Below are 13,795 nucleotides of genomic sequence, written 5' to 3'. Positions count from 1 at the left end.
GATGCATTTTGGACATCACACTAGTGATAGACCAATACATTGGCCAGCTAGATTAACTGGCTGATACGTATGTCTGCTTGGCCAATTTAAGTGTTACCTCCCCCTTATGTCAGTTCCAAAATCTACTGAAAGCTCTCTCAATGAATAATAATAAGCAATGCCTTTATTTAATTTCTAGTGGATTTTTATTTTTAAGTTGTTTATTTATTTTCTAGAGGATTATTTTGTGTAAACATTGTGTGGAATAATTATGTAAAATAAGTGTACTTTTAATTATAGGGTAAACTGTTTAACTAAAAGGTTTTGAGTCAAAAGTCCAATTGCATAAATGTGTTTTCTCTCAAAAGGTGTCTATCAAAGCTCTCTTCAATTACATTTTTTCAATTTTTTTAATTAATGTTGCCCTTCAAACTAAAATATTTGTAATAGCTGTTGAATAAACAAGTGAACACAATAAAACCACACTGTCATACTATCTGGCAACTACAGAGACTCTCAGAAAAAGGTAAAAAACGGTACAAATATGTACTTTTAATACCATAATACTGATGTGTACCTACAGTATAAGCTACTAGTATGCACCATTTAAGGCTTAAAATGGTACAAAGAAGTAGCTTTTGCATCTTACGGTGACAGTTTTGTACCTTTTTTCATACATGCACATACACAGTGTATATGTTTTTCCATTTTTGTTCATTTTTTTAAACATTATTTGATGTTACTGTTTACATTTTTGCTGTTGGTGATTTATAATTGTTTCACTGTTAAAATGTCGCTGAAAAGGCTGTTTAATGGCACATACTGTCCACACATGGTGCACGTTTATTCTTTCTTGAGCAATAATGGTGGAAATGTAAAAACAAAAAGCGCATTATATTGCCAATTGTATCTGCCATATACATACACTCTTTCGGTTCCATAGCTGCGATAGTCCACGGCGGCAGACACAGCCACTATAACAGCAGGCACTCCGTATCCAGTGAGATAGAAGTACTTGGTGCGCGAGTACTCGCTCTCGAACACTTCCACCAGCATGATATACAGCTGTACGCCTTCCAGAAACATCCATGTAAACGCAGCCAAAAAGAAGAAATGCAGCAGAGCCGCAAACACCGCACAGACGATCTGTAAAAAAGACATACACGCTAAGCACAAAAGGTGCTAAAACTATCTACTGTTCTGTTATCACTTCAGAAATTTCCAGATGGATTTGCAGCATTTTATCTTTGTCATTTTCCATTTGTCTTTGCTTATATTCTCCTCTCTCACTCTCTTTCTCTCTCTCTGAGGATACAATTAGATTTTTGTTATTAACGAGGGGTCAAAGACCCTCTCCATTTCTGTAATTAACAAGAGTCAGGTGCCCAACTTAACGACTAATAGTGTGTGTGTTCTGCAATAAATCTAAATCCATCAAGTGTGTATATGTGGTGCTTTCTGTATGGAGCTGGTGTGTGTGTGTGTGTGTGTGTGTCGTACGGGCTGGTCTGCACGGTTGATTCCGGTGAGAAAGAGTGTTTCGGCAATAAAGAGGGAAATGCAGAGGTTCTTGTGGATGGTGTTCCTGTCACTTTGGAGACCACGGAAGAAACAGAAGGTGAAGATGCAGATGAGCAGACAGACCAGAGACAGCAGGATCCCCACCCACGTTATGACGTCCAACAGCAGCTCATGCACCTGGCCCGCTTTCTGAGAAACAGAGAGAGACGAAGGACAGAAGGATGTTAGACAAAGTCCATGTCTACTACTTTAGGTGAAGTATAAAATACTAACTTTTCATTTGTGTGTGATGTAAATAGCAGGAGCCTTACTAAAAGAGTAATCCTGTTTGTAATCCTATACAGTAACACATACAGAACACTACTGTTTTTTGAGTTTTCTATTGCAGTCTTTAGCATCAGATGATCCTTCAGAAATGCTCAAAAACATGTTTTATTATCACAATTGAAAACAGTTGTGCCTTTTAATATTTTTGTGGAAACCAATCATACTTTTTTAGGGATTATGTTTTTATTATTTTATATATTTTTTCTTTACTTTCACATCAATATACTACATCCTTGCTGAATAAAGGTACTTATTTCTTTAAAAAAAAAAATCTTTCTGACCCCAAATCTTTGAATGATTGTGTACACATATATAACTAATTATTATTTTATCTCTTCAAAATAAAAGAATCACTAGCATCACGTTGCACTGGTGTGTAAATTGATAAATGTAACATGTTTTCAACTAAAAAGGCCATCCCTACTAAGGAAGTTCCTCACTGGTAGAGTTCAGACAGGAAGATGCATTCATGTGTTCTACTGAGGGCCCAGATGAAATTTTTTTACATTTTTTGCATTCATTTACAGTAGTAGAGAAATACACTTTGAGCTGCCAAAAAGCTGCCATTGAGCTGACAAAAAGTTTACTATCAAAAGATAAACATTACAGCTGTTTATCTTTTGATAGTAAACTTTTTGGCAGCTCAATTGAATGCACATATATAATAATTGTACATATTGTGTCACATTGTGAATGATGAGCATTCCATTTCTGTGGAGCCACAGATTGTGGGCCTGGGTCTGGGTGGGAACGGCCCATTCATTTCAGCGCTAGTGTGAGAAATTTGGAGCACTGCGGCTATGACAAGACTCAGTGTTCAGTGAATGTGTGCAGTCAAGCCTGCACACACACAAGTACACACACTAAATGGTTTTATTAATCATTCATACGTATACGCAACATCCATTAATGCAGCCTCAAGGGTGTGGGTCCAAACGATGTGCGTGTGTGTGTGTGTGTGTGTGTGTGTGTGTGAATGTTTAAGGTCAATCCTCCCCTCTGCACACAACATTTACATTTATGTATATCTTGACCTTTCGCCTTTACGTTTTGTGCATAAATCATTTTTGCCGTCTTCTGCTGACATGCACACACAAGCATTAACGTCATGACATGTTCATGCATGTACATATTAGTTCACACTATATTTGGGCTTTCCATGTCTGTTTTTGTCCATTTATTACTGATTTCATGTGTGTGTGTGTGTGTGTTTGTGTGCACGATGAGAGAGAGAGAGTGAGCAATGAGTGTGAGTGTCCTCACTGAGATAACACACATTACACAGTCTTACAGCTCAAGGGAAGAGCCGAATGGCTTCAGCAGACCTGTGAGGTCTCTCTTAGTGGTGGATGACGTAACCTATTGCAGTGCTAGTGAGTGCAGTTCAAATTTTTATACTGGGTCTGGTTGTAAATCTCAGGTTAGCTGTAAAGTATTCCATTCTCAACAGAACTACTAGAAAGTCACAGCATTAAATTCAAAGACCACCATTTCATCCGACATTAATTACCAACTTGCTGAGGCCACATACATTTGTATGAATGAAACTCAACATGACATTCACTGCCCACCAGCTTAGTGTTCTCAATCATTTCTGAATCCATTTAATCTAAGGTGGTACACCAACTCAAACTAGGCTGATCAAGATAGACCACAAGATCAGCTTCTTCCCTACCAGATGCTAACTTGTTGAGAAATCACTTTACTAGACTGGATCAACTTATAATGACCATCTTTGAACCAACTTGGAGAACAAGGTACAAATTTAAGTTAATTTAAGCCACAGTCGCATTACGTTATGATTAATTTTAAACTATAGTTTGTTTTCTACAGTGGACATTTTTTAAAGTTGTAGTTTTTTCTTTGATGAAAACATCCTTTAAATTTAGTCAGTATCTTACCATGCCATGCTTATTTATTTTTTTAAAGATTTATTTTTGGAATTTCTGCCTTTTATTATGATAGGACGGTTCTGACTAGTAAGTACCCTTTTTTTTCTTTTTTTTAAAAGGACCTGTTAATATTTTGTGTCATTAATGTATATTGAAATATAGTGTTTTTTCTTCTTGCCATATTGTAGTCATCTAAATAACAAATGTGACCCTGGACCACAAAACCAGTCTTAAGTCGCTAGGGTATATTTGTAGCAATAGCCAAAAATATATTGTATGGGTTAAAATGATAGATTTTTCTTTTATGCCAAAAATCATTAGGATGTTAAGTAAAGATAATGTTCCATGAAGATATTTTGTAAATTTCCTACTGTAGATATATCAAAACGTAATTTTTGATTAGTAATATGCATTGTTAAGGACTTCATTTGGACAATTTTATTGACTATATTGACTTTATTAACTATATTGAGAAAATTTTCTCAATATTTTGATTTTTTTCTTGTTTTTTTGCACCCTCAGATTCCAGATTTTCAAATAGTTGTATCTCAGCCAAATATTGTCCTATCCTAACAAACATACATCAGTGGAAAGCAGATTTCAGATGATCAGATGATGAAACTGACCCTTAAGACTGGTTTTGTGGTCCAGGGTCACAAATCAAGAAATCTTTAGTCAGTATAAATTTTCATTAGTACTTTCATTAATGAGATGATAAAATAAGTGTGAGACATACCTTGACCTCCACGTGGGCCATAAGAACTGCAAAGTTAGTGAGGTGTGTGCAGGAACAGGAGGTGTGAGTGCGGTTGGTGCCTAGTAGTCTGCAGTCCTGAGTGGACCAATATCCCATCATAGTGCGTTTGGAGTAACTCCAAAAAGAGCAGTTTGGATTGAAGTTCTCTTCTGACTGCTGGAATGAGGAGATGCACATCATAAACTCAATTATAGTGATGGAAATACACAGATGAAATGATGATGAACGATGAAATTGTAAGAGTATATAATACCTGTATGTGTTTGACAGTGAAGACCACAGGTTCAGACAGGTAGACCTTGTTACTGTCTTTATTGATAGCTGCTGTAATAACAGGTGAGTTGACTATCAGGGAATAGTTTGGATAGGCCGCTTCACTACCTAGACGCACGCTAGCATTCTCCGTGGACAGGTATTGACCGAGGTTCTTATAGAGAATAAGCGCCATGCGGATCTCACCTGAGGAATAGAAAACATGGAAGCGGTCAGTCAGGAAAATGTCAGGTAGGGAATTAGACAGTGGCAGATGGACAAAGACGAATTACCATTGCGTCCTTGCTGTTTGAGTGTGTTGGCGGAGAGATGAATGGAGTTGCCGGTTAGTCCAGATTGAGGGAAGATTAGATCAGCCAGATTAACATCTGTACTTAGACGTGCCACCTCCAGCTCTGCAAAACATAAACATACTCACACTTAAAAGTTTTTTTAATTATATATGTATAAATATATATATATATAGGGGACAAGAGAAAATACAGACAGTATTTTTCCCCTTTTCAAAATCTAGTAAGGTTCACACTGTGGATTAAACTCTGTGTCACCCCTCATTCTAAAATGAATATATGTAAAGTGCACATCAGTAAGAACACCCACATTTGCTTCAAGGTAAATTAATGTTAATAACTTAATGTTAATTCATTTACGTATGGATTCAGGTCACAGTAGAGGTGACAGCTACTTAAAAGCTCACAGTAGCGCAGATGGTGTGTTGCAGAGACATTAGAAGCTGTTCTGTTCACTTACGCTAATGTTATCATTTGTAATCGATTTCAAATGAGGCTTCTCTCTTTTCAGTTGACTGTGATAAGCGTTTGTCTCAATACTGAGTTGCAGGTTTTAATTTAACCGTTTCTTTAAAGAAAGATAAAAGATGATTTGCAATCTCACACTTCATTACAGCTCACGAAGAATAATACAAGAATATTATACTGAAAAATTCATTTTTATGAGATGTTCTGTATGGCTAGCAACAGTGACAAAGGAGGCAGAGCTTTCCGAAGGGTCAGTTGCACTATTCAGAACAGGTCTTTTTAAAGAGTGCAAAAATCAGTGCTGATTATGCAAATCAAAGAAAGAATTTATTATTGTTATTAATTTGTAATTTTAGTATATTGTATAGTACTGTATAACATATAGCATAGTTTTATACGTTCAAATTTCATTTTATCTCCAGTTTAAGCTTATTTCTAGTTTAAGTAATTTTGTATTTGTAATTTTTTATGTTTTTATTTTAATATTTCTATTTATTTTATGATTTTTTTTCAATTTGGGTCAGTTTCGTACTTTAAACATATTTTACTTCTTTTAGTTGGCAAGTCAATACGTTTATTTTTTAATCTAACATTTTATTTCATTTCTGTTTCATTTTAATTGATACAAATTATTTTTAATAGTCTTATTTAAAAATAAAAACATTGATTGCTACTACCATGCTCTTTCGAGTAAAGTATAAAAATAAATTATGAATACAATAATTAACAATGACATAAAGACACATTTTCACATTACATGTATAAGCAGGGTAAATCAAATCTGTAAATGTGCCCTATACAATCCTTAACGCATCTGAAAAATAAAAAAATAAAAACATTTTGTAGGACAAACTCAAGTATTTTTTACTCCCACTCCATCAAAACATGCAGACAGCCTTGGGGTTTAAACATTCATATTTTTTTTTAAAACATACACATAAAAAAGGAAAAACAAGCCTGCATCCACAAATCAAAGTTTGTGTAGAAACGCATAAATCTATCAAAGACCATCTATGAATCAGTCTATTGATTGTAAAGTATTCGATTAAGACACTGCATCGCGAACAATGTTTATTTATTGAGTTAAGATGAAAGATACCTTTGGCTGGCCAAATAGCTTTATAAATTCACTTTGAGACATGAAAGTATGCGTGTGTGCATGTGCGTATGTGGTATATCACATCAGCATGTGAAGTCTACAGCTCCCTTGGGAGAGCGATGAGTTATACAACAGACGTGTTATGAAGTTATATCTTTAAATCACATCTGAATCTGTATGTATGTGTGAGCATTATTAAAATAATTTCCCTCATATCTGCAGGTGGTCTCTAGGCCAAGCTACAGGTGGTTTATGTAATTTTCTACCCAGGTTTTGTAATATAAGGTATAAAAATACAGCTTTGTATGTGTCTGTTAGTGCACAAGTGTGCGTTTTATGAAACACAGATTTCTGTTGCATCTCAAACGGCAAAAAAGCTTTGTTAGAGGCAAACTTTAACACCCCTCTGATCTCATTTAATAGATGATACGTTTCTGTCATCATTACAGTCATTTATTTACAAACTACATCACACTATACCTCTAATAATCAAAATGATCTTTGCAAAGTGAGTTCTAATTATATAAGTGCAAAATTTCCTAAGTAGTTCTCAGATGAGATGTAACATATTATATACGCTCATCTACAGATGACTGAATCACTGAGCTTGTGACAGATTTGGAGTGCTTTTCCTCAGACCTGTCTTAGAGCTGAACGCACCATGGATTACCTGTTAGACACTTTTTAGGGGGTCTGGGAAAAGAATATCCCAAATAAAGGACATATAAGAAAGCATTTTTTTCAGGCGGAAAGAGAGATACGCGCACAGAAAACACAAAGAAAACCTGAAGTAATAAACTTACACCCCCCGCGGTAATGATCAGAGGGATACGGTGTGTGTGTGAGGGAGAAAAAGATCCATAAGGAACAGAGCAGCCCAGTTATATAAACCACTTCAAGCACTGCACAGCAGATATGGTGTCTTCAAAGCAGACACACACACACACACAGGCTGCAGGGGTGCTCACACTGTGCTAACCTAATTAGCTGAATCTAGTCTTCACAGAAAACCGTGCACTGTAACACACAAGCATAATCTATAAACATGCTTTATTCAAACCAGACGAGTCATTTGGATCGTTCTTCTGGTATTCTGTTTTAAAAAATATTTAGAGAGCATCTTTTGTCACCTAAATATGACAATATCTGCATTCGGTCTCTAAAAAAAGCAATTTCCTCCATGTTCTCCACTCTTCAGTGTACACATTAATTTAACAAGAACAGCTCGTAGCATAAAGAAAGACTCAAAGGAGGGAGAGCGAGAGAGAGATTGAGAGGAGGAATAAGTTTCTCATTTGAATAAACGGATAATGGTGGAAGATTTTGTCTGTGAGATTAAGATTAGCTTTCGGCTAAGATTTGAGATTGAAGATCAAAAAACGAAGACCATAATGATAAAAAACACTATTTTCTTTTTACTCAAAGGCTTATGTATGCAAAAAAGGATTTGTGCTCAGTGCTGAAAAGCATCTAAGAAGTTCTGCATATTCATTTCTTGATTAAGTCTTATGTAAAAGACACGTAAAATATGGTTGCATAAGTCCATGTTTCATGACTGTTTTTTTGTGTGCAACATGGTGTTTTAAACGAGTTTCCAGTCTGTCTGTAGTACATAATGGAAACCACTCAGTACAGTGGCTTATCACACTGATAGCTAATTCGTTTATAAGCTTAGCCTGTTATTTTAGTATTCTTGATATAATATTATATATTATTGTATTTATTATTATTTTAAATTAGCTTTTTTATTATATTTTCAGTTTTTATTTACATTTTTACATTTTAGTGTTTTGTTACTGGCTTTTGTCATTTTTATTTTATTTTTATTTTTTTTATTTTTTTTTATTTAGATTCAGTTTATCTGTATTTCAGTTTTAGGTTCCAAGACACATTTCTAATATTTATTTTTTTGTATTTTTTATTTTATTTTATTTTTTGGCTCAGGCGTTTCAAACACCTAGGTGGACCAGGCCCGGCGCCAGGATGCACGACTTAGGGGGGCTTTTATATTTCTTGGGGGGGCCGAATTGGAGGGGGAGGGGTTATAGTTTCAAGTGAACACTCAAAATACATTATTTGGGTAACACTTTACAATAATTAACTAACATTAACAAATGGAACCTTATTGTAAAATGTTACAATTATTTGTTATTAAAGCATATATGTTCACAAAAATACTTAAATTAAACAGAAAAGCAAGCAGGTGGATGATTTGGCATGGCACCCAATACAAATACTTAATAACTGTTTCCTTACCTAAATCCTGTGTTTGGACTAGGCTCAGTTGCAGGATCACATCACTCTGTGCTTCTGAAATTATTATCTTTATCTATATAGTGTAGTAGTTATCTATCTCTGTGTCGTACGTGGCCGCTTGTCAAACATGAAAAACACAAGTTTGATTTAAATTCTGAATATATTATCGTATACAGAATGCAAAGAGCGCTCAGTTTAAATTTATTAAAAACTGTCACTCATTCATCGCTATCTCACAAAGTTCCATATTAACCAACGAATGTGACACAAACTTTTTTTAATGAAGTTGCGAGCATGATAGAACTCAGCACTTGACAAAAAGCGGTGACTGAGTGCATGGATTCTAACCTAAACACCTCTGATTGGCCATTGCGTTTTAGAAATCAACAAACATGTCGGTGATTGGCTACGTTGTGCACCTCTGCGAAAATGCATTGTAGAATCAGTTGAAGCTTTCCAAAGCAGAAAGGCAGATAAACTGGATTGTTTGCCAAATCTATTTCGTTATGCTATTATTACGAAGAAAACAGATCCTAGACCAGGAGTTATGGGCAGCGTTTCCATCTAAAAGCAATCAGTTAGACTATTTTACACTATGAGTTAACAGGTTATGCTGAACTAAAGTCCCCCACTCGGTCTGGATGGGGGGGCACAGGGATGTCCGTGGGGGGGCAAAGCCCCCCGGCCCCCCCTCTGGCGCCTGGCCTGATGTGGACTCAACAGGCGAACTACACTCTGTGAGGTTCTTTTAGCACTGACAACCATTTCGAAGTCTAATTTAATTACATTACAGTAAAAGTTTTACCATTTTTACCAGTAAACTCTTAAATGACTGAAAAGGATTTATATTTTCCTCTGTCTGGTGTATTTCACCTCCCAGCCAATGATAATGCAAGTGAAGGGTTTGGAGCTGTCCATGTTCTTGTGATGCCATCAGCCAGCTTCCTCTGGCTTCAGAGTGCTTAGTTACTTGGCATTTACAGCTCAGGTGATTGGCAGAACTAAGTGCGCATGAGCAGAGATAGTAAAGATTGCCCACTTTAGTACCAGCTGAGCAACTGCCATTGAGATGAATGGAAATGCTAACAGTTAGCCACATATATTTGCATAAAAGAGATCACACAGATGTCGGTGGAGTTTTTTGATGTTGCTTATCCTCTAATGAAACCCTCCAAAAACAACCCTGTAAAACATCAAGGCCAAACAACTAACGCAGATGATCAGATGCCAAAAAAAAACCAAGCACAAAAAACACAAATGATGAAATACGCAGAGAGAGGGGGGAAAGCTAGGCTAGAGGGCAATCCCATGGAGAGCTATTTCTCTCAAACGAGATGCATGTGAACTGGCCTTGAGTGGTGGAATGGCGGATAAATTGTTTGCCAGGAACGATAAATTTCCCCCTTTGCGCTGTGAAAGCACTGGAGCAGAATACAGCAGTTAGCATGGATCCCTGAACACCATCCCTCCTCCTCGGTTTCGATCTTTTCTATCTTTTTGTTTTCTTTCATTTATTCTCTTCCTCTCCCTTTCATCCTCTTTTTTCCACTCAGTCAGTTCGCACTGCATTTGTCTGTCTCACTCTTTCTGTCTCTGGTAATGTTCCATTCATTCGGTCTCCTCCTTAGTATTGTTCTTCCTGCTGTTCTCATGTCCTCCCTTATTACATTTAAAATCTTTGCCACCGGCTCCCTCACTTTCTTCCTCTCTATTTTTTCAAAATGTCTTTCTCAAACTGTAAAAATTAAAGGAATGGTTCTTCAAAAAAATTAAAATGCTGTCATCATTTACTCAACCTCATGTCGCTCTAAACCCGCATTACTTTCCTACTTCTGTGGAAGACAAAAAGGAGAAATTCTGAAGACGGTACTGGTTTCTCATTAAAATTATCAGGGACCAGAGCTTTAAAGCTTTAAAAAAGCTGCAAAAGTACTAAATGAAGTATCATAAAAGACATGTGTATATGCGATTTGTGCAGACTTCTGAGCCTAGCGGATACTGAATGCAACTATTTAAAAATAATAATTCCGTAAATAATTAATTTAATTAAATTGATATGACACTATAACGTAATTAAAACTAATATAAAACTAATATAAAACTATTATGTAATAATTCAGCTGTAGCATGATTGAGTCTTACACTTTTTAAAGAATAGAGTCAGTGTCCATCATGCATAGCATCTCTTAATGAAATATCACCCCTCACACAAAATTGTGAATATTTAGATTTTATTCTTACTGGTGTTTTGGAGGTTAATATCATGAATGTATTTCTGCATGATCATATCTCTACATAAATGTGTCTTTAAATAAAGTTCTGCACAATAAAAGACAAAATAAAAAAAGTTGGCTTCCAAGACAAAATTCCAGTAAATTTCTCACTGAGATAAAAAAAAATGTTGCTCGCTGAACAGCCACTGGTCATAGCTTCAAGAAAAAATAATCATGGATTATTTTGCAGTTCCTAGAAAAGACCAATTGGCTGTCATGTATTTGCCAAAGCCAATTTTTATTTGCTTTTGGCTTTTGGTGAATGTTAATTTTAAACCCTGGCTGTAAAACTGTGTGCATGAGCTCATTGTTTTGAGTGATTCCAGCAGCTATAAAATTTCAGCAATGTTTTGATTAATGTCATGGTTATATGTGGATGTGTGTGTGGGCAGATGAATGTGAGACAGAATTTGTGTATGAGTGTATGATTGACAAAGAAATTTCAGTATGCTTTGTTTATTTTATTTAAACTATGGGCTTTTTATTAGAACAGTGAGAGAGAGATTACATTATTAATATTTTGAAAATTTCACTAATTTATTTCCATTTGTTTCGGTTGAGTACATAACCGAAACAAATCCCCTTTCTCAAGATTTCATGTCTTTTCATTAGCTAATTACTGGGATGCCTCAAGGTTCAGTGCTCATTCCTCTTCTTTTTTCCATACAAACAACCTTGTGTTTCATAAAGACACATGGCTTCATATCACTAGATGATATGCAGCTCTATCTGTTGTTTCATCCTAATGACCCTACTGACCCAGCTTATATCTCTGCCTTGGACTGGATGAAGTTCAGAGTGTCAACTCTAGCTCAACCTTGCATATACAGAGCTTCTTGTAATCTCTGCAAACCGTGTTGAACTGCACTCTAAATCTGTTTTTTATTTGAAAAAAACTAACAAACCACAAACAACAGCAAAATTAATTTATGGCATAAACATTTGTTTTAATTGACAACTCTAAAAATTAAGTTCTTCCAAATAATTTCAACATAATTGAGTGGTGGCCCTGGAACCAATTATTTTTATCTATTTCTGTTCAAATTAACAGCTAGCATGGCACATGCTAAATGTAACTTATTTACATTTTTTAATGTATTTATAAGTAATATCTTGACATTAGCACAATCATTGCTCATGAGTCGGTGTAATGCATATCTTTATGTAGCCACCCACAACCTAACTTCAGCACAATGGTAACCACAAAATTTTCAACATAATATAAATTCATTTAAATATCAAACATGGCTGCATTAAACTCTAACAGATCTTTCCGTTTACCAAACAAACCCATAAAATAACACTTATTTTCAACATTTATTCTCCTTATACAGTCCTATCTAAAGCATGCTGGGAACTAGGAATCCACTACCCAATTTTCAAAGTTATCCAGGCAATTTCATATTAGTATTGTAATGAAACAGAAATTTTAGTTTTATTAGTTTCAATTGCGCACAATATTAAGTTAGTGTAATGATCAACATTATATGTCAACAGAACTCCTCATTATATGTCAACAGAACTCCTAATGTTCACAACTTTTCTTTTAGAGTGTGTGGTCTACAACACTAATGCCAACCATGACAAAAAAGGAGCCTGGAGTTAGTGTTTAATGGGTTTACCATCCACATTTCAACAACGGACCAGTCGAGTTGGTTTTCACTTATATCATGTCAGTACGTGGTGCAGCTCATTGTCCAAGCTCTTGTCATTTCAAGACTGGACTACTACAGTGCTCATCTGGCCAGCCCATTCATACAGCGCAACTAAGCCTCTGCAGATGATCCAGAACACGGCAGCACTGCTGGTCTTCAATCAGCCAAAGAGGACCAAGATTACACCTCTCCTGATCTCACTCCACTGACACATAGTTGCTGCTAGAATCAGATTTGAAGCTTTGACATTGGCTTTCAGGACTGCCACTGGACTCACCCACTCCTACTTCAATGCACTCCTACAAGTTATAGTCATAGAACTATATGTGCCTTAATGTTCATTCAAAAAAAGGGACAAAGTCACTTTCCAAAACCTTCACATTCTGCTCCTCTCTGGTGGAATGAGCTGCCAACCTCAATACGATCTACTGAGACCATCACAACTTTCAAAAAGCAGCTGAAGACACACATCTCCCTCAAGCACTCTACAACTTTATAATTTAGGCACTTCTAATCTTGCTTTCTAATACACCTTACACTGAATTCTACAAAAACTGCCGTGATGAATTGCTTGTGGTCCTTTATTGCAATTCACCTTATCATCTGCATAATGCATAAATGTAAAGTTTAATTAGTATTTTTGGAAACTGATAATTGTTTTAATATAGTTTTATTATCAGATGGAATCATTTGTGGTGCTATCACATGTACATTATTACACTTCATCAGAAGTTGCAGCATATTCAATACTATCAAGGTTTAAGCTAAAAGTTTTGGTCCCACTTTATATTAGGTGGCCTTAACTACTATGTACCTACATTTAAATTAATCATTTGATACAATGCACTTATTGTGTACATACATGTTTTTACATTGTACTTATATTTTTAAAAATACCATTATGTAGTTACATCTGTAATTATTTTCTGTAATTACATTTATAATTAAACTGTTGACGCATCCCTTACACCTTAACCCACCCCTAAACCTACCCATACCACCAAA

General features: G+C 35.7%; 1 protein-coding gene across 2 annotated transcripts in view; it reads right to left on the bottom strand.

Annotated features, from left to right (window-relative positions):
- Positions 1–13,795, bottom strand: part of LOC306873098 (adhesion G protein-coupled receptor L3-like) — an 80,368-nt gene that overhangs the window by 18,216 nt on the left and 48,357 nt on the right. For both annotated transcript variants that reach the window (XM_079422133.1, XM_079422134.1), the window contains exons 11-15: positions 5,022–5,144; positions 4,730–4,935; positions 4,456–4,632; positions 1,480–1,689; positions 905–1,125 (exon numbers count right to left, since the gene is read on the bottom strand). In XM_079422133.1, coding sequence (XP_079278259.1) covers positions 905–1,125; positions 1,480–1,689; positions 4,456–4,632; positions 4,730–4,935; positions 5,022–5,144 — 937 coding nt within the window. The remainder of the gene's footprint in view (positions 1–904; positions 1,126–1,479; positions 1,690–4,455; positions 4,633–4,729; positions 4,936–5,021; positions 5,145–13,795) is intronic.

Source organism: Barbus barbus (assembly GCF_936440315.1).
Source record: "Barbus barbus genome assembly, chromosome: 7".
Taxonomy (NCBI): domain Eukaryota; kingdom Metazoa; phylum Chordata; class Actinopteri; order Cypriniformes; family Cyprinidae; genus Barbus; species Barbus barbus.
Note: the sequence above shows the minus strand (reverse complement) of the source record. Positions and strands in the feature narration are given on the sequence as shown.